General features: G+C 37.8%; 1 protein-coding gene across 1 annotated transcript in view; it reads left to right on the top strand.

The window, feature by feature from the left end:
• CDH13 (cadherin 13) overlaps positions 1 to 23,628 on the top strand; it is a 548,360-nt gene that overhangs the window by 496,423 nt on the left and 28,309 nt on the right. Inside the window, exons 11-12 of the mRNA XM_072117266.1 lie at positions 4,734 to 4,876; positions 17,153 to 17,386. Coding sequence (XP_071973367.1) covers positions 4,734 to 4,876; positions 17,153 to 17,386 — 377 coding nt within the window. The remainder of the gene's footprint in view (positions 1 to 4,733; positions 4,877 to 17,152; positions 17,387 to 23,628) is intronic.

The following is a 23,628-nucleotide window of genomic DNA, read 5'->3' as shown; positions in this document are numbered from 1 at the left end:
ACACACATCCAGTATATACAACACATACGCACAGCTATACAGCATATATACACACACATCCAGTATATACAACACATACACACAGATATACAGCATATATACACACATCCAGCATATACAACACATACACACAGATATACAGCATATATATATTCACACATCCAGTATTTACAACACATACACAGATATACAACATATATATATATATACACATCCAGTATATACAACACATACAAACAGATATACAGCATATATACACACACACATACACACAGTTATACAGCATATATACACACATCCAGTATATACAACACATACACACAGCTATACAGCATATATACACACACATCCAGTATATACAACACATACACACAGATATACAGCATATATACACACGCATCCAGTATATACAACACATACACACAGATATACAGCATATATACACACACATCCAGTATATACAACACATACACACAGATATACAGCATATATACACACGCATCCAGTATATACAACACATACACACAGATATACAGCATATATACACACACATACACACAGATATACAGCATATATACACACCCATACACACAGTTATACAGCATATATACACACACATCCAGTATATACAACACATACACACAGCTATACAGCATATATACACACACATCCAGTATATACAACACATACACACAGATATACAGCATATATACACACGCATCCAGTATATACAACACATACACACAGATATACAGCATATATACACACACATACACACAGCTATACAGCATATATACACACACATCCAGTATATACAACACATACACACAGCTATACAGCATATATGCACACACATCCAGTATATACAACACATACGCACAACTATATAGCATACATACACTCACATCCAGTATATACAACACATACGCACAGCTATACAGCATATATACACACACATCCAGTATATACAACACATACACACAGATATACAGCATATATACACACATCCAGAATATACAACACATACACACAGATATACAGCATATATATATTCACACATCCAGTATATACAACACATACACAGATATACAACATATATATATAAACACACATCCAGTATATACAACACATACACACAGATATACAGCATATATACACACACACATACACACAGTTATACAGCATATATACACACACATCCAGTATATACAACACATACACACAGCTATACAGCATATATACACACACATCCAGTATATACAACACATACACACAGATATACAGCATATATACACACGCATCCAGTATATACAACACATACACACAGATATACAGCATATATACACACACATACACACAGATATACAGCATATATACACACACATACACACAGTTATACAGCATATATACACACACATCCAGTATATACAACACATGCACACAGCTATACAGCATATATACACACACATCCAGTATATACAACACATACACACAGATATACAGCATATATACACACGCATCCAGTATATACAACACATACACACAGATATACAGCATATATACACACACATACACACAGCTATACAGCATATATACACACACATCCAGTATATACAACACATACACACAGCTATACAGCATATATGCACACACATCCAGTATATACAACACATACGCACAGCTATACAGCATATATACACACACATCCAGTATATACAACACATACGCACAGCTTTACAGCATATATACACACACATCCAGTATATACAACACATACACACAGCTATACAGCATATATGCACACACATCCAGTACTGTATATACAACACATACGCACAGCTATACAGCATATATACACACACATCCAGTATATACAACACATACGCACAGCTATACAGCATATATACACACATATCCAGCATATACAACACATACACACAGATATACAGCATATATATATTCACACATCCAGTATATACAACACATACACAGATAAACAACATATATATATACACACATCCAGTATATACAACACATACTTACAGATATACAGCATATATATATATATATATATATATATATATATATATATGTATATATTTATATATATATATATATTTATATATATATATATATATATATATATATATATATATACATACACACATCCAGTATATACAACACATACACAGATATATAGCATATATACACACACATCCATTAAATACAAAACATACACACACACATATACACCATATATACACATAAACACATATACATGCATTTAGATATGTAGCAATTATACTTACCCCAGTAAGCAGCTCCTAATGCTTGAACAAACTCTGCAGTGTTAGAGTGATAGTGTTACCGGAAACCTCCGGTAACGCTATCTAACACTGTGGCATGTACAGTGAAATCGTTGAATGTATTCGGATATATTTGGTTCCGATGTATTCATTAGGGGACGGTCCGAGGCGCTGCCTCTTCCCCGGACCGCCTGCCCGCTCCATAGGCCCACCATAACCACGCCCCAACCCCGCCCCCTCATGAATACGTTGGACCGATTTGTGAGTGGTCCGACGATTACACTGTACCGGTAACGCTATCCTTCTAACACTGAGGTGTTTGTGCCGAAATTATGGGTGACAGGTCCTCTTTAACCAATTGGATTCCCACTTGCCTATAACGGGATTCATCATGGCTGTATTTTATAACTGTGTACACAATTCTATTCTGTCCTTAAATGCAAACTTGATAGAACAGAACCCTCTGGATAAACAAATAATTTGTTTGCAGTCAGTCCCCGGATTATATACAAGATAGGCTCTGTAGGTTTGTTCTTAAGCTGAATTTGTACGTAAATCTGAAATGTATATTGTATAATTGTAACCCCAGCCAATTGTTTTTGGGATTTTTTTTTGGACAATCAGATTTTAAAAATGTTGGATTGTCATAAGAACCAGGATTAACAATATAGCTTACTCGCAGACACCTTTGATAACTGGGATTAAAGTAAAGTAAATTACCAATATCCAGGGGTCCGTTTGTAACTAGGGGTTGTCTGTAAGTTGGGTGATCTTAAGAAGGGCACCGCCTGTGTTAGATTTATATGTGATCATGTACGTTACTCATTGTAACAAGACATATGCGGATACAACTTTGTTAGGCAGTCCAATCCTCCTCCCAATGAATAGTTAACTCTTTCACAATTGCAGATTTAAAGTTGTTATATGGAAACCTTTTGCTACTCTAGTAATTGTGGTTTGTTCAGTGCATGAAGATTTATGGAGTCTGACTGCCAACATTACAAATAATATATTCGGTTATAAGGTTACTTTGTAATATTGCGCTGCCCCGTGATGAATGGCTTGTGGTTTTATATTATAATCATTACCTCTAGTGTCTTGTTTTTACTACATAATAATCCAGTCTGGTTTTATGAAGCCAATGCATTTACAGGATTGCATTTTCTTTTTACTACCCACATATGAGGCTTCGTGCCATGTGGAAATGTGAAGTAAGGACAGAGCTATTAGTAGTGCCAAGCAGGGATGAATTAACTAATATCCCTAACCACATTTCTTAAGCGCCATCTTTTAATTTTTATTTATATTCTGTTGTCTTCTAAAGCAAAAGCAATGACAGTAATGTTCACATTATCTAACCCTTTCCCACATAGTTTAACTTATATTATCCTTGTGCAAGATACTATGTATTGGTGAAGGAAGTGGCCAAAATTTGACATAAAATAGAAATTTCAAACAATATTTGAAATATCACCTGTTAAATAGAGCCCTTAAAGAGGGAACTTTTGACAGCCCGGGGCAGATGGTAGAAGAAAAGACTTATGGATGCATTGGATTTGCTTGTTAATGTGCCCTGCACATTGTCTTATCATGTGTCCTTTAATAAGTTTCTATTTAACTTGAAAAATAAAAGTAATTCTACAGAGTGACACAATATATAATATGTCTCTCATTATTGATCTTAAAATCTTTCAGGCTAAGAAGTAAGTAAGAAAGGAGATACACTGAGAAAAATTGAAAGTTAAAGGGGTATTCTCATCCAGATTCATTAATCTGCCATATATAAACATTTCTTCAATTAGATGTCATTAAAAAAAATGTTCCTGTGTGAAGATAATTTCTCATAAATGTAGTCATCTGGACACATAGAAACAAGACTGTGGCCCTGGATACGGCCACCTCTGCTGGAGGGATTACACAGAGAAACAAAAAGTTTTTTGTATATGAAATGTCCGGGAGTTACTGCATATCCAACAGCCGTCCTGTGGTAATGATCACTGAAGTCAAGTGGTCAGGCAGGACTCAATATTGCATGTCTGGCCACTGCTGCTAAAATGTGAGGTGGTCGTATCCGAGGAAGCCATCTCCTTTCTAAGGGACCATATTACTACATTTATGAGAAATTATCTTCTCACCAGGAACATTTCTTTAAATAACATCCAATTGAAGACATGTTTACATATGGGAAATGAATTAAATTAAATTTAAATGCCCAGATGGAAATACCCCTTTAAAGAAGGAATAAATGACCTGTGCCACTATTACTGTGCTGTATTTCCTGGCTGTTTCCTATGGGAGATGGGTCTCACACCTTTGCTTACAGAAAGTTACTGCTCTGTTACACATCAATTTCCAGAATTCTAGATATTCAGAAATCATTTCTTGCCTTGGTAAAGTTGTATAAATGTGTCTGGTCTGTTGTTACAGGTTCTCCATGCTAAAAGATGATGCAGGCTGGCTCTCCATAAACCCTGTGAATGGAACAGTCAACACGACAGCCCCACTCGATCGGGAATCCTCATTTGTTCATAACAGCACTTACACTTCCCTAATCCTAGCAATAGACAATGGTGAGTATCCTTACCTCAGATGTAACACATTTTTCCTCAAGCAATTCTTCTAGGGGAGAAGATAGTGCAACCCAGATGTACTATGCAGCAGTACCATAATATGGGCTCTTACTTTCTTATCTTAATGGACCTTTATAGAGGTACCGTATGCCTTCTGTTATCTCCAGCAACAAACTATATTAACTGAGAACGCTTAAATTGGGCACATATGTTCCTTGTGGTAGTTTGCATGAACGTCCAATTGCTGCCAAATTAGGGCCATCTAATAGGACATACAAACAGCAGGTACTACCCTGCAGCAGCACTGCTCAGCTGTAACCTTCACCTATGGAGGAACATCCTCTAGTCAAATTTAGAATCTAAAGGGTTACAAGATGAGGCTTTGATAACAATTATATGCTCCATTCATTCAGTGGCTTGGAATTTTCTGGTGGTTCCTTTTTGTTTTGTACGCGTGACATAGGTGACCTTTACTTAAGTGTACTTGTGCGTCAAAAGCTTTGGTTTAGATTTTAATAAAGAATTTTATATTTTAGAATGAAAGGTTTCAGGTTTTGAGCCTCCTGTTTCTAAAGCTGTGCAGAGTCTGTGCGCAGCTGTGATTCTGAATTGAATTACATAAAAAGATAGAGGCTGTGGGTTACAGTACAGATGGCTAAATGTGTTATATAATCTCACATTATGGAGAAAGAATACTATTAAAGTCAGACCTCTCTATTTTCTATTCACTTGGATGCAATCTATTGTCTCCTGTTATCAGCTCAGAGAATTAACTTGAAGCTGTAGGCTGAATAAGATCTGGGACCTCACCTACCCTGTGTCATGTAAAGCACTAGTGTCTCTTAATAAGGCTGATGGGTCTTTTTCCAGTACTAGGGATCAGGAATCAAATATTATATGCTCTGTACCGCCATTTGCTCTGTACTGACCATATCAGAATGGGGATTGGCTGACTTGTAACATTTTTCATTGTGGCTACATTGGACCTTCATGTTAGTTTCTTAAGACACTTGCAGTGATGAGAACCATCATAAATATGACATAACATGATAAATGACCAATACTGGTCACTTCTATAACATGTTAAACTGCTTACCCATATTTATGTGTGATCTTTATTGGACTACCATCCTGTCTACAACAACCCCAAATTTTCAGGAAACACCCCATTAATGCAAATATGCGTAAGGACTACAATCAGGAATGTTGAGAGACGTGGAAGTACATATTGTATGAGAAAAAGGATGTCATCAGTTTCTTTGAGTTAGGTGGAATTTGTCTGAAAACTGGTTGCTTTATTAAACTATGAGTTTAATTTAAGTTTTCACTAAAAAAGTTTGCACTCAAAATGTGTATTCTGCACTTGATGTTTTGTGTATTGTGCAGTTAATACATTGTTCATGTTGTATTTTGGCTCGCATATCTGCAGCATCATTAATGCAAGTCGAGTCAAGTAATTTCACCAGGGTCACGCTTGGTCTCAGAGGGCCTGTCTGAGTTTTGCAGATGCGCAGCTTTGTATTATTTGCATACAAATGTCTTTGCCTGCGTGGGTAAATTTGCATGATGTAGCAAGTTGCTGTAAGCTGCAAAGATATTCATCAATACTTTCTATATTGTTCTGCCACGGCATTCTGACCTCAATCTCATTGCTTGGCTTCTGTTTCGGGAAAGCTGAAACTTCACTAGCTACATCGTACTGAGCCAACTGGTGGCTTACCAGTGCATGGTACAATAAGGACTCATGGTCCTACAATATCAGGGGCAGGGGCATTATGAGAGAAAGAATGAAACTAAATAACAACATCTTAGAAGGAGGAGGTTCATGGAAAACTAGGATATATGCTTTCGAAAATATGGTTACCATCTACTGTATATACATACAGTGGACAAGAGTCCAATGGAAAAACATTCCTGTTGCCTTGAGCTTATGACTGATGAGGTTTTACAGCCGGACTCTATACTTCTTTTATGTACAAAGAGATTTGGAACTGTGTAATGAAGGTGGCACCCACCATCCAGAAGTTTTCTTCACAAAATGGGTGCAGAGAGGATAAAACCAGGCACTTTACATAGCGACGGGCCATTTTGCTTTACACACACTTCATCTAGCCATACTGTAGACGCAGAGGGCGGGACTCTTAAAAGGAGGCTCCACCTCATAAGTCATCAGTGTTATGTGTTATGTGATACTGCTCGAGGAAGAGCTGAACACGCCACAATTAGAATATGTTTCAAAGAGCAGTATGATTTAAACATTTAAAGTTACATGAAAGCATGACATTCAGCTCCAATGAAGAAAATTATAAATCTAGCAGGATTCATTGGGAAAAGGAAGTACGTTAGACGGATACTGACATGTCATAACAATCATTAAATCCTATAATACCCAGAGCCTCGCCTCGCACCGTAAAAGTTCTTTTGTCTATCACCTACTCCTCGTAAATAACCTATCCTTTCTATTCCTGCAAAGCTATGGACATGAGGGTTTCCTGCATGTTCTTTTTTTATGTGCTAGGAGTTTAGATGATCCTTGTCCAGTAGTTATGGAGCACCAATGCTCTCTGATTCTAATGAAAAGTTGTCTTATTATTTTACCAATATAGTACCTGACGACATAGACTACAAAATCAGATTTACAACTGATAAATTGTTTGACAGTGGGATGAATGTTTCCCATATGGATATGTAGCGACTTTATAATGAATTTACACTGGCGACTTAGGGAAACTCTATTTCTGGATATCATGTTCTAACCAGGTCAACTTCTTATCAGAAAAACAAACATATTTCTGACCAGCATATCTCTAATGGTATGTTTTTTTCAAAAGGCTATTAAAGGTCTTTGGGAAAGGATTTTTTCTAATTGTGAATCTGCTGGCAAAATATGCCATTTTCTCTGTATTGCTGATCGTATAGCCTGCTCATTTGGACCGAGTTTAAAAGAAAAGACAAATCTATTCTCTATATTTCTATTTTTCGTACCCTTGCAATTACATTGCAAAGCTTGCAATGTAATAAACTTGACACCAATTGAACTGTGTGCTAGCTTTCTGTCAGCATTGTTGAAGGGACTAAACTTTGGCATATCAGAGAGATTTGGTGTGGTACAATTTGAGGTGGAATTGTTTAAAACAGTTAGGAAATTAGGTCTTCATAAAATGTTTAAAAATGTAAATGTGGAAATGAAGAATAGAGCAGAAGGTGAAATACCAAGTGAAGTTGGACCTTTAGGATTTTACATAGATGGCCCAATTAGTGCCTCTTATGATACATGTACTGTTTTATTGGTGAGTCTGTTTGAAGATTATGAATTAAAGAGTAATTATGTACATGGACTTCAGGGGATTGAGATATTTGATTTTTGAGGTGGCAATAAATACACCTATTCTTCCCCTTTGTTGTCTGGCTCTCCTATTGTAATTTTTTTCAGAAAAAGTCAGTTGTGATGTTACAGTTCTTTTGTATCTGGATAGGGTTGAAAATCTCACTTAAAATGAATGGAATGCATTAAAATGGTTGCATTATATAAAGTCCGTGGTTGGTTGTGAAGCCAGCAGACAAGGGGGCAATATTCTTATCCTTACTAAGGAATATTATATTCAGGAGGCTGAGAGGCAATTGAGTAACTCTGAGGCTTATTAAAAATCGAAGAGTGACCCCACCCAGAAATATTTGTTGCACTTATGCACATTCCTACAACGTACAGTAGAGAAGAGCGTTCTTTTGGGAAAAAAAGAGCTGCAAAGCTCTTACCAGAATTCCCCAAAAAGCCTTGTTGGTATTGCCCCCAAAGGTCCACAAGTCGCTGACCAACCCCTAGGGTGTCCTAATGCGCTTGGAGTCCTTGGGGCATACTTATCAGTGCCAGAGGCCCTGAAATAACTGCAAATGCTAGCTTATTGCTAGCACTTGCAATTATTTGCGCCAATCCGCCACTTTCATGCCAGTTGGGCTTGAAGTGGCGTGAAGGGGGGGCGCAGCCGGCTAAGCAGAGGGCGCGTGGGGCGTTACTGTCATATGTGAAATGTCGCTGGCTGCGTTTTTTTCTACGCCAGGCCCTGCATGGCATAGAATAAATGCTGCTCAGCCTCCTTCCCCGATACATTAAGAGACTTCCGCCAGCGTATGATAACTATGCCCCCTTATCTGAATACATTGATTGGTTAATGCGTCCACTCCTAGCAGATATTCCTTCATATCTCAGGGACACCGATTAATTTTTAAAAGCAGTAAAAAACACCAACTGGCAAGAGAATTGTAGTTTAGCATCTATAGATGTGGAAAGCTTATACCCCACTATGGGGGTTTACAGGCAGTCAGACAGGTACTTGATAGCATTGGTAAAAGTCCTTCATATGTCGATTTCATATGTGAAGCTTTTGATTTGATTCTCACATGTAATGCTTTTACATTTAATAATAAGTGGTACATCCAGAAGGGCTAGATGAAGCGTTTGATGTGAAACGTCTCGTCGGCATGTAAAGTGCCTGGTTTTATCCTCTCTGCACCGATTTTGTGACTAATAAAGATTTCTAGATGGTGAGTGCCGCCTGTTTCGTAATTTATGCGCTTGTAAGTGGAAGACTTTTTTGCTGGTTTACACAGTAAAAACTAATAATTTGCGAAGGATCCACCTTGAACATAGTTCCAAATCTCTTTATACATCAAACTTTTTCATGGATATTGGGCTTGATCAAAATGTAACTAAAAACCTTGAGGTTGTTTTGTAAATGTAGCCTAGCGGCAATAGATCATTGTATAGTGTGTGGATGTGGGGTCCAGTTCTTTTCTCTCCCAATGTTGGTTAATTTTTTTCATCCGCCTGCATTCTCATTCTATGTTGCATATGGCTGAGCACCACCGTTAACAAAGTTAACACATACATTCTACTCTTGGCTGTGGAACCAGAAGTAGTGCCGACCAGGGTTTATTTATATTCCCATTCTTTTTGCTTTTTTTTTACTCTTTCACTTACAGTGGCCATATGTATGAGCCCAGTGGTGGGCTATCATACGCACTAATATGATAAATAACCCCTCCACCTCAAGGAGGAGTAAACGATGGCAGCAGCAATTTTCAAGGGATTTCCCCAGTGATGTTACTGTCCTTATATGGACAAGCATTACTGGAGTATACAGTGAACATACCCTTCAAGGGGTTGTCCGCTGCAAGCACATTACAGCAAATAATTAATATTATTTGTGTAATGAAAAGTTTTAACATTTTCCAATATACTTTCTCTGTTCTTTGCAATTTCCTAGAAGCTGCTATGTTTACTTCCTATAGATAAACACAGTATATGTCTATGGTCATGTGATGTCACACAGGTGTATGGCTCGTTAGCATCACACAGCTTTGATTACACTGGGGCAGATTTATCAAGCTGTCTTAAAGTCAGAATATTTCTAGTTGCCCATGGAAATCAATCACAGCTTCCCTTTAAAATATTCATGAGCACTGGTAAAATAAAAGGTGGTCTGTGATTGGTTGCCATGGGCAACTAGAAATATTCTGACTTTCAGACAGCTTGATAAATCTGCCCCACTGTGTGTTATTATGAGCCGCGCACCTGTGTGATATCACATGAACATGAACCAGCGTTTATCTACAAGAAGTAAACGATGAAGCTTCCTCTTGCATGGCAGCAAGCAGAGATCTAGAAAAACATGAATAATTGATACAGAAAGTGCATTGGAAAATGTATAACTTTTCATTACACAAACAATAACAGTTACTTGCTGGAATATGCTTAAAGTGGACAACCCCTTTAAAATAAGATGTTAATGTTATTATAGATGGGGTAACAGAATAGTTCCTTATAGCTCCTTTTCATATGGTCTAGGATTGTCCTAATATGTCCTATTTAAAGTACTTCAAACCAGTAATACTTAACATTTTTTGATGAGTGTTACTCATATTTCTGAGCATACTAGCACAAATAATATGAATGCCTTTATTAGCTAGGTAAAAGGCCGCACCACCAACATACCGGCTGATTAATTCCAGCATGTCCTGCATTTTTAGTGCTCTAAACACAGATTAATTGGCACTACCTGTTTTGGTAGAAAACAGACAATTAGTTTTGATGGCAGTACAATTAATGTCCTTATCTCATACTCGCCACTGTAATAATTAAGAATCCCGCTCCAGATGAAGCTCTTTTTGCTATTTAAATCTCATAAATTGCCAGCAAAATATTGCTTTAATATGTCATCACGAAGCCTTGATTAAAAATTAAAGTGATGAAATCAGTGTTTAATACAGCTGCTGTACTCCAGCACTTACATTACCAGATATGGAGAAGATTTCCTATCTAAATTACCACATGCAAGTATATGATTACTATATATGCACTCTATATTTATTTATGTGCAGATTTACAATTGTATAGGAGTAGTAATGTTCTTTTTTCAGATGTTTTTCTAATCCTTGACTGCTGAGGTGAGGGACTAGAGGATGTAAAGCAGATCAGTGTAAATTAGGGCGCAAACTAAAGGGCATTTATCACCAGGATGAAGGACTATATGCAAATGAGCTTAAGGGCTCCAGGATCCATAGGTGTTAATGGAGCCTGGAGCCCCTCTGGCTCATTTGCATACAGTCCTTCATCCTGGTGGTATATTTCCTCTAAATACCCTCATCTCACCATAGGCTTTAATCTTGGGCAGAGTTAAGAATTAAAGGGGTATTCCGATCTGGGCATTTACCTTTCATTTAATTCATTTGCTATATGTAAACATTTCTTCAATTGGATGTTATTAAAAAAATGTTCCTGTGTGAAGATAATTTCTCATAAATGTAGTCATTCTGTCCCTTAGAAACGAGATCAGCTGACTTGGATGCGACCACCTCACATTTTGGCAGCAGTGGCCAGACATGCGCTATTGAGTCCTGCTTGACCCCCTGGATTCTGCAATCATTACCAGAGGACGTCGGTGGGACATGGAGTATCTGCCGGACATTTCATAGACAAAAACCTTTTGTTTCTTTGTGCAATCACTCCAGCAGAGGTGGTCGTATCCAAGGAAGCTATCTCGTTTCTAAGGGACCATATAACTACATTTATGAGAAATTATCTTCACACAGGAACATTTTTTTAATAACATCCAATTGAAGAAATGTTTACATATGGCAAATGAATTCAATTAAATGTAAATGCCCAAATGGGAATACCCCTTTAAAGGAGTTGCACGGGTTCATTCATTTTTTTAATAAAATAGTAAATAATACTTACTCTGATCCTTAACTCTGGTCCAGAGTGACACCTCCCATCACTAACAACCCCTTTTGTTATATAGAGGCTCAGCTGTAATATCAGGTTGGCAGTGTGTACCACAATACAGCTAAATACATGTTACAGCTACAGTCTACAGTGGGATTGCACTGAAAACATGATGTCACCACCAAACCTCTGTATACCAACAGAAACCAGAGGTAAGGATTGCCCTTTAAAAAAAAGATTTATGTACTATATAACTATATGCCCTTGGACCACATTAGTGGGTCCTCCTTGTAAGGAGTCTTAACATTCACACTCACACTAACATTTCAGTTATATGAGTCCTTAATGCAATAACCACAGATGATTCTGGTACCATAGTATGTAGCGTAGTAAGTGCCTGAAATGTTATATCTACAGAATACATAACACAAGAGTTATTAAAGTTGTCTGCAATGAAGCTTTATTGATAATACATGTTCCCACAAATGTTGCAACAAATGTTGATCCTATCGTCACAGGAAAAAAAAAATGGTCTGGAGTTATAAAATATAGCTCGTCCATCTTACAAGAACACAACTACAGAACCAATCTTGAAAGTAACCCAGGGACGGCATGTTCTAAATCTATTGCAATATATGATGTATATTGTATGATCATGATTATGTATGTTGCATTATTAAACTGTTGAGACTAACATCTCAGAGCATTAATATAATTGTGCTATTTAAGTAAATCTTTATAACCTTAGTTCATGCCAGACAATTAAAATTTGCCACATATTTGGCATACAGCATCACAACTTATGCAATGTCCAGTATTGCCAAAACTTCATACATTCCCATACATTTGTCACACAAAGTGTAAAAATGGTATCAAACACTATAAATGTGGTGCAATCCATGTTAGGATTGGGAAACTAAGTTTTTCCAGAATTCTCTTTCATTTTGCTTAATAAATCTCCAGTAGCCTGCTTATAGCTTCATAGCACGATGCCATAAAGATTTGGTATGACCTATTACAAAGAGCGCAGGGTTGGTCATAAGGGATCATCTAATACTAATAGTTTACACACAGCTTGCAGTAGTTGTGTTTTCAGGGATGTATTTGGTTAGAATTGGGATAGAGATATGGCATTGCTCATGTATAGAGATGAATGCACCTGATGTTTCCATTTGGGTTGGGATCTGGCAAATTGATGCTTTTTAGCAACTAGCCATGGCTATGATTGGCCAGGGAGAAACTCTTAGCCAATCACAGCCATGCTAGTTGCTAGGGATGTCAATTTGCTGGATTGGCTGTTCATGCACCAATCCTGAAATTAGTCTGGGTCGTGCTGGATAAACCCAATCGCAAACTTTCTACTATCTTGTATTATACACAATGTTCACTCATACAGTTATCATAACAGTTCGTGGTACATGGGGGATGGTCATCTCTGCCTATGCACTGGATAAAGCCATAAAGTCAACTACTTCTACAAGTGCAAAAAGATTGACCAGTATTGTGAGCCATAAATAGACAAAATATTGTATTACTTTACTATTCTACAAAGAATGTAAAATGCTTGAGGGGGCAGCAAATCCTGGCCCTCAGTAGTATGAACAAGTAACAGCATTGAGTCACCTCCTCTCCCCATCATTGAGAGAATCTAGCTTCACGCATTCAGCCTTTAATTGACACTTTCATTATGCTTCTATTAGATTACTGGTCCCTGAATAATACAGAGATACATTTACATTGCAGGGCAAATAACACATTATCAACAATGGAAAAAAGTCAGGTCTTATGGTTGGCAGTTTCTTAATTTCAATTTATTTTTTTCATTTTAATATCACTGACTATAAGGCAAAAAAGATAAAGACGCTTTCAGACGCTATCAGTCCGGCCTGGAAATAATGCATTCAGAATTAAAGACAGCAATTTAATTAAATGCATGAAAAGAGACTTTTGTGATCATATTTCAAATACGCCATTGTGTTTTCAACCATTCCGTCTCACGACTTTTTTTTAATAATACATCAAGATCCAAGAATGTGTTGGATTCATATTACAAATTCAATTAGTCCAATCAAAAGTGAAAAATAATTTATTTTTCATTGAACAGACTCGAGAGCAGAGTTGCATGGGAAGTTTCAGACACAATAGGCGGCAATCTGTATTCTCTGCTCGGCTGGTTAAAATGGATGTTGTGTCACTTGTCATATCATAACTTGTTTTCATGTGCACTCACTTAATGGTGTCTAAATCCGATCTTCATACATTGTAATCAAGAATGCAATTTCTTATAGATGAAATCTGTGCCAAGCATCCAAAAGCATTATGCAGACAAGGATTTGCAAAATTCCATGGCAGATTCTGAATACTTGTCTGGGTCCCTTACTCAGTAAAGTTCTATTTTATTAGCTGATCCTGGGATGTATTGAGGAATCTAAAAAAATGTTTCTAGTCATAGCAAGCATAGCATAGCTTTCATTGTCTTTGAGGGAAATTCAGTACTCATTATTAATTAAGAATTGCACCTTTTAAGAGTTCTCTTCTTTTTAAAATCCTCCTATGATCAAATGATCACAACAATGAACCAGTACCCAGAGGTTGGTAGTTCCTTACGGGCCTTATGTTGTATGGAATATTTGTACTAAGGCCTTTGGCGCTCCCTCGCTGTTGGATTACAGTAATTAGGTGGTCCTGCTTGGACTGAGGTTAATATTCTCTAGGGCATTTCAAGAGGTAGTAGTTCCTGGTCAGCACTGGTGGATAGGTTGAGCCAATGGTCTAAGAAAGACTAAGGGACACTGGAATGCAGGGGTATTCCATTACTTACAGCATGCAAAAACATCGACAAGGAGGATGTGACAAATACAGTCACTAGTAAAGAAAGGGCCACAAATTCTTTGCAAAGTAAGGTTTTATTACTATTGTCTTCACATAACAGCATACTTTAGCTTGAATTCTTACTTGACCCACGTCAAGAATAGTCTGTAGTTTCTTTGAGATTCCTTTCATATACAAAAGATATTCTTCTGAGTGACCAACAGCATGCTTCATCCAATTAAAAGAACTGAACTGGCAAAACACTGAATTGGCTATCAATCTCCTCCCTGGCATACGTTTTGGATAGACGGCAATGGGCGCAGGGTGCCCTACAGGAGCGGTACAGTGCAGAACACGTACAGTTCAGTAGCCAGAAGAAAGATAGGATATTTCCTGTCTTCCTCTGGATGTGGCAATGTGCATTATACATCGCTAAGGAGAGGGGCGCTACTAACCCCCTCCTCCTCTTCCTGGCGCCGATGTGTGCCTGCAGTACTACGGTACAGCGGGCACACATCCTGTGAATGTAGCCTAAGAATTCCGGAAAAGGGTACTTGAAAATGTTTTACTTCAAGCTACACTTCATGTGTATTTTACCTTCCCTGGAGCCCTAGATACATATTTTAACCCCTTTCTGCAAACCGCTGTAAAGATAGTTGGTGGGCAGCAAGGTGAGTATGCTTGCAGGTGCTTGCTGCACTATTCTAGCACTGATCACAAGTGTAATCCGTTAAATACATGCCGCCATCTTAGCAAGGATTGTCACATTCCTCCTATGGTGTTATCAAGCAGTATAGTATAAGCGGTCTGACCCTTCCCTAAAAAAAAAATCTAAAAGTTCAAATCACCCCCTTTTTCCTATATTGGAAATAAAAAGAAACAAATATAATCATAAACATGTCAGATATTGGTGTGTCCCAAAAGTCCTGATTTATCATAGTAGAAAAATAATTATTTTATCTGCTTTTTTCCATTCTGCTCATAAAAAATTGTAATATTAAGTGATCAAAAAGGTCTAACAGTCCTTAAAATGGTAGCAATGGTAGCACCTTGCACACTGTACACCAAATCATGAAAAAGTTATTGGCATCAGAATATGGCAAAATGGTGAAATAGTTTTTATACAAAATGTATTAAAACACAACAAAATAAATAATTGAATAATATAAATATATATAAAATTATATAATACATAAATATAATACCGACCCAAAGTATAAAGGGGTGCGTAGTTTGGATCACACAGTGAAAACCGTCAATTTAACCACATTCTGGATTTTTTCCATTTTGGAATACTACATACCATCGCAAGGAAGTACAATTTGTTACTTATGCAGCTCTGTACCCAGAAACATTTTAAATAGTTATGGTTTTTTAAAGGAGGGGATCAAAAAATAAAAAAAGGAAAAAAGACATCTGCAGTAAAGGATTAAAATATCCTAAAGATGAACTGATCACTGAGACAAGGCATCTCCAATGCAGTGCAAGTTCATAGATCTCCTATCAGCATCCAAAAAAGATTTTTCTAAGAATGAAGGGGATATCCCTTAGGCCCCTTTCACACTTGCGTTGCAGATCACGTCAGTGTTTGGTCAGTGAAAAACGCACATTTTGCATCAGAGTGCAATCAATTTTCAGTCAGTTTGTTCAGTGTCTCAGGAAAATGGACTCAGGACTGAGCTCTATCTTTTCTATGGCAATTGATGCGTGAAAAACGCATTGCACTTGCAATGCGTTTTTGATGCGTCTCCATATACTTGTATGGTGCGTTTTTCACACGCGTGACTTGCAAAAGTAAAGCATGCTGAGATTTAAAAGCGCGTTAAAAAAAATGCAAGTCTGAAAAGACCCATTGATTACAATGGGTCAGAGTGCAATGCAAGTTCTGCACGTCAAAAGCACACGCAGAAAACGTGCGGGAAAAATGCAAGTGTGAAAGGGGCCTAATTCAGACCTTTATGGCATATACAAGCAGGTCAGGGGTTGGGTGCCCAATCTTCCCATTGGTGTGATTAGCCATAAAAGTCTGAGTTAAACAGCATCAATCTTTAGCATGTGTGGTATCTTGTATTGCATCTTTAAAATGTAGCTGAATACATCTGAAATAGTGTAATGTATAGACAAGAAATACCACTGTGTAGACAGGAATGGTGGAGAAAATATATTTGTAATAATGCAATGTTAAGCATATGACTGCATAATCTAGAATCCGTGCAATTGTATGATTTTTGTTCCTCCAGGCACTCCTCCAGCAACCGGTACTGGAACATTGCAAATCACATTAGGAGATGTTAATGACAATGCACCTTATATCTACCCAACATCAGCGAAAATGTGCGAAGACTCTAAAGACCTTAATGTCATCACTTTGGGAGCATGGGATAAAGATCTTCATCCAAACTCCGACCCATTTAAATTTGAATTGGGAAAACAATCCACGTCAGATAAATCTTGGAAAATCACACAACTTAATAGTGAGTGTAATCTTTGCACTATCCATTCTTTTCTTAAACTCAATGGGAGGAAGCCTCACACTTTACTTGCCTGCTCTGTTACCAATATGCTGTTGCTGTAAAACACTAAAAGAGTTTTGTTTTCAGAAATATGTTCTTTAAGGGGAATTTGTAAGGTTCCCAGTTAAATATAAAGTAAACATATGGCCCTATAGGTGACTTGACTTGCACCATAGCTCTAAGAAAATCCATGTCATGCATGAAGGGATACATTTAAGTTAAAACACAATAGTTTGATGCACTATGAGTATGGCTAAAAAGCTTGATGCAAGATCTCTGGCCCAATTTCACAGGGAGAGAAGGGCACTTTCAATCAAGAGTTAGTGAAGGTGGTGAGATTTGGGCATACTACAATGGACTATATAGCCATATCCATGGTGCACCAAATGTTGATTTTAATACAAATTCATGAAATTTCCTCTTCTTAAAGGCTAAATATTCTCTCAGATTTCTCTTATGATTCTCTTATGATTTAGGACACTTCATGATTGGCTTAACCCCAAACGCCCATTTTCTATCATAATTAGATGAGATAATACTCTTTAAGTCATGTTATCCAGTGACCAATCTGTATACATGATTATTATGGGCTAAGGATGCATGGAGAGGGCTCACAGACTAAGCCTCTATGCAGAGCAGGTGTCGGTTGTATCATATAGCATATATATTTGTGCCATTAACTGCTTTGATTGGTTATGGCATGATCGGTTGTCTTGACAAATGTCTTGGTCCATTTCGCATCCCTCTTCCCATTACATTCTGCAGGAAGTTTTTATAACCCTAAGGTTCAGAGAACCTAGGGAACCTGAAATAATAATAGTAGAAAAATTTACATTATTTTAAAATTAAAAAATGTTATGATATAAATCACACCATTTCCCGATATTGTATAATATTGTATGTATAATTAAATAAAACAAATTAAATCATGTATATATCCCCATGTGCCAAAATGTCAAGCCTTTAAAATACAATTATTCCGTTGCAACACTATAATGGAAATCCAAATTAGCCCTTTTTTCCCATTTTGATACCCTTAAAAAATTGGGGGAAAAAAGTTATGAGTACAATTGCAGGTTGATGCAAAGAGGTTTTTTTTTTGTTAAGTCTTTAGTTTTATAGAAAACAACATACATTTAAGATATTTCAGATCACATTGACCTAAAGAATAAAAAAAGAGATGTCTTTTGGACCCCACAATGAAAAAACAGAGACCAAAAAAAAATTTGTATCAGTTCCACCAATTATTTTCTGTGCACAGCATAGAAAATTAAAGGGGTTGGCCACTCTTTTACATAAAATGTGCTTTTACTGCCTTAATAATAATCCCTCAATGATCACCAATTGATTTATTATCCCTGATGCTTTCTTTATTGATGTGTGCAAACTCTCTGTGCACTCTGCATAGACATATAAACAAGGATCCTACACTGACAAATAGGAGGGACCCGTAGCAGAAGATTATACCTCATCCTGCTGCTCCCCCTCCCACTTACCTGTGTGTGTCAGTGAGGCGGACAAATAGAAAATAGACACACTGGAGGCTGCCATGACAGATGGGCTGGAGGAGTGAGAAAAAGGAAGGTGTGTGGAGATGCAAAGTGCAGCATGTGGATAACAGGGAAAGACTGAAGCTCTTGCAGGAGGCAAAGACACAGATACATATACAGTTAGGGACAGAAATATTTGGACAGTGACACAAGTTTTGTTATTTTAGCTGTTTACAAAAACATGTTCAGAAATACAATTATATATACATATATATATATATATATATATATATATATATATATATATAATATGGGCTGAAAGTGCACACTCCCAGCTGCAATATGAGAGTTTCCACATCCAAATCGGAGAAAGGGTTTAGGAATCATAGCTCTGTAATGCATAGCCTCCTCTTTTTCAAGGGACCAAAAGTAATTGGACAATGGACTCTAAGGGCTGCAATTAACTCTGAAGGCGTCTCCCTCGTTAATCTGTAATCATTGAAGTAGTTAAAAGGTCTGGGGTTGATTCCAGGTGTGTGCTTTTGCATTTGCTGTGACCAGACAACATGCGGTCAAAGGAACTCTCAATTGAGGTGAAGCAGAACATCCTGAGGCTGAAAAAAAAGAAAAAATCCATCAGAGAGATAGCAGACATGATTGGAGTAAAAAAAAGGGATTGACTAGTGAGCTTGGGAACTCAAAAAGGCCTGGGCGTCCACGGATGACAACAGTGGTGGATGATCGCTGCATACTTTCTTTGGTTTAGAAGAACCCGTTCACAACATCAACTGAAGTCCAGAACACTCTCAGTGAAGTAGGTGTATCTGTCTCTAAGTCAACAGTAAAGAGAAGACTCCATGAAAGTAAATACAAAGGGTTCACATCTAGATGCAAACCATTCATCAATTCCAAAAATAGACAGGCCAGAGTTAAATTTGCCGAAAAACACCTCAAGAAGGCAGCTCAGTTCTGGAAAAGTATTCTATGGACAGATGAGACAAATATCAACCTGTACCAGAAAGATGGGAAGAAAAAAGTTTGGAGAAGAAGGGGAATGGCACATGATCCAAGGCACACCATATCCTCTGTAAAACATGGTGGAGGCAATGGGCTCCGGGGCCGGAACTACTGCGCATGCGCAGTAGCCGGGGGACTCGGACGAGGGCGCGCAGCTACCAGGAGCTGCGCGCCGAAGATTACCTGGTAGGCGGAGTAACGTGGCTACTGGGGCGTGGAGTAGCCGCGACTAGTAGCCTCATGTCCGGCTACTCCATGACCCAGTAGCCACAGAAAAAAATTTGCATATACCTGCTATAAAGTTTTCTAAAATACGCCCGGGACGTGAGGATTAGCCCAAAAATGGCTATCCTCACGTCCCATCCATCCAACTACCACCCCTTCTACCTTTATAGGTAGAATCAGGGTGGTAGGTGCCCTTTAAGACGGCAAGACCCACAAACAAGCAAGACCTAGCAAGCTCCTAAAATGTGGAATGTAAAGAAATGTGTACAATTCCTACATTTTCTATCTGATATTTTTGTTCAACCCTTCAAATTAAACGTTACAATCTGCACTTGAATTCTGTTGTAGAGGTTTCATTTCAAATCCAATGTGGTGGCATGCAGAGCCCAACTCGCCAAAATTGTGTCACTGTCCAAATATTTCTGGCCCTAACTGTACGTGCAGAGACATGTCTAATGGAATAGATTTATTGAAAAGTGGACAACCCCTTTAAGTAATGCCTTTAGCAACTACAATTTGTCCCTTAGATAACAATTCCTTACAAAAACCATGTAAATGGAAAAATAAAAGATGTTATTTAAAAAAATATATATGGTCTTGAAGAGGTTAACTTTGGAAACTCTAGCAATAGTTTTTTTTTAAAACCAGAAAATGGCTACATTTACCCAAGCTGTTTCCAAACAGGCAAGCCATCAAACATGAGAATATCATCTGAGTATGCAGATCTGATATGTATGCAAATGATCATTATTAAAAGTAAACATCAATTTATTTTCATTTTAAAGAAAATCTACCATTTGATTTCATGCATTATGAACCAAACATACCTTGATAATGCTGTAGTTACACTGATGCAGAAACATACCTTGTTTAATCCCTGATCCGAGTGGTTTTTCTGAAAAAAACTATTTTAACATACAGGACCTTGGGAAAGCTGGATTGCGTTCAGCCTGCCGTTCATAAACACATAACACAGAGCTTTCTGAATTGTCCAGACAGGACTGATCAACCTGAGCTGGATCACTGATACACAGCAGCTAGGGGATGTTGCAGCGATTGATAATTTCTGTCTCTCAGAGACAACACAGTGATTACATCATTCTCTGGAGCAGTGCATACTTAAAGACCAAAAATGCTGGAGAAGCCACAGATGTGACAGAGCCTCATTATCATAATTTTATAATTGTTTTTTCACCAAAACCACTCAGCTCAGGGATTCAACAAGATATGTTTCTGCATCACTGTAGCTACAGCATTCTCAATGTATGTTTGGTTCATAATGCATGAAAACAAATGGTAGATTTTACACACTAAGTTCTAAGAACCAGGCATTGTTGGGTTTTGGATATCATGTCTTTTATGGCAGGAAACTTTGTCCTTTCTGCACAACTTTCCAGTTAAACATGCCTCGATTCATCATTTGGCTAATGCAGTAAAATATATTACAGGTAAAATGAGACATGGCGTGATTTACAATGTAAAATAGAATTTGATACTCACTATGGTCTGAGCACTGTGATATTAGTCATTTCTAATCCATCTTCAAGAACTTTTGTCAGATAATTTTTATGTCTTGGGAATTGCCATCTCCTTACATAAAGCAGTCTGGATATAGTCTATTTTTGGAACCAGCTCTATTTTTCTTTAAGAAGTCTTGTTCCCACTTGAGTTTTAAGATAAGTCGCGGAAACTCACGTCAATTAAAAATCCTCCGTGCAGAAGACAAAGAGAAAAGCTAGACTAAGCTGAACTCTTGTTTTTATTCTCGGTAACATCTCCCGAAAGAGGTGAAAGTGTACTTGGCAGAATAGAGGGCCCAGGCTTTAGACATTTTGTGATCAGTCTTGGAGATTCATTGTGCACTTCTGTCAATTTAATGTCTTCCTTTGTATCCTTTAAGATATGACACAGAACAGTAGAGCAGAGTCTTCAGATACAAATGGGTTTCAGTAATAAAAAAGTTAAACCAGACAGAATATTATGAGGAGTCTTTTAGTTCACTGCATTTAGAAGTTGTTGGATGTGTAGGACATGTACCACATGGAGTAGAAGTCTTTACCATGATTAAGTGCAAATTGATTTTGACATTCTGTGGTGGTGAGATGGAATATTTTAATAGCTGTCATTAGTTTCATTTAATAAATTTGCTTACTGATAATGTTTTTTTCCCAAATGTATCCTTTATATCTGCCACTTTTATAGATTAAGATATACATTCCTGGGTATATTTATGTGTAAAATGTGTTAAAATTGAGCAAACCACTGCTGAATTAAGACGAATGTGGTACTTAGGCATAAGTTCAAGATTTGTCATAACTTCAAGATTTGGTCTGATATTCAAAAATTGTTATGCTTATTTTTTCAAAGGGGTAGTCAGATACATGTTATGTTATAACTCATACAAATAAGGCTATTTTGTAGTAATCAACTGTCTACGGGGACCTCTATTATAGCTATATTCTTGTAGTAGTTACCATCTATTATATAAGGAACAGTATTACAGTGAATAAGTTCTTGAGAAAAGTTAAAAGGCTGTCCCTGACTTAAAGAGGACCTGTCACCACAAATTAGTGTCCCCATCCAAACATACCTACTAAATCTACTCCCTAGCCCCTTTCTAAAGCAGTCCATTTCATAACCCTGGCTTCACAAATATCACTAATACAACATACTTATAGGTCCGATTGACGGACCAGCGGTCAGGCTTATTCATTAGGGGGCCGTCTAGGCACTCCTTTTCTTTACAGGCTGCCCCCCTCCCCTGCACTCCAATTCTTGCCCTTGCACACTAGATGCCTGCTCTGGAGGCTCACCGCTAACTAACCGCAAACTAACCGCACATGTGCCACCCCATTGACCCCTCCTTTCTGTGAGGCTGGCAGAATTACTGACATCGATTGCACAAGCGCTGCCGGCTTCATGCTGTGGGCGCTTGCGCGGAATTACTGCACAAGGGCAAACACAAGAACTGAAAGCTGGGGAGTGGCAGAGCATAGATAGAGGGAAGTGCCAGAACGGCCCCCTTGGAGCAGAGGTCCGTTGATCCAACTTCTTATTTTGTGAGGTCATTGCATGAAGGTACATTTAATAAACTTTGGAATTACACAGATCAATAAATTTGAGGTCAATAGAGAGGGGCTGGTGAGGGGATTAGGCAGATATATTTGAATGGGGGCCTTATTTGTGCTGACCGGTCATCTTTAAGACTTACAGATGACCCTTGGTTACAGATGGACCCCCCTGCCCACTATAACCCCCGGGGAAGCTCTCTGGATGTTTCACATTAGTCCTCGGCTGCAATGATTATCTGTAATATGTCTGTAATGACATATGTTCCTACTTACATACAAATTCAACTTAAGTACAAACCTAAAGAACCTATCTTACACGTATTACTGCCTGTAAGTTTAGTAGTCATATTCTTGTACATAGGAGGAAGTTGTCATTTTCTTAGATTCAAGGGGCTGAAAT

Source organism: Engystomops pustulosus, chromosome 7, assembly GCF_040894005.1.
Source record: "Engystomops pustulosus chromosome 7, aEngPut4.maternal, whole genome shotgun sequence".
Lineage (NCBI taxonomy): Eukaryota > Metazoa > Chordata > Amphibia > Anura > Leptodactylidae > Engystomops > Engystomops pustulosus.
Note: the sequence above shows the minus strand (reverse complement) of the source record. Positions and strands in the feature narration are given on the sequence as shown.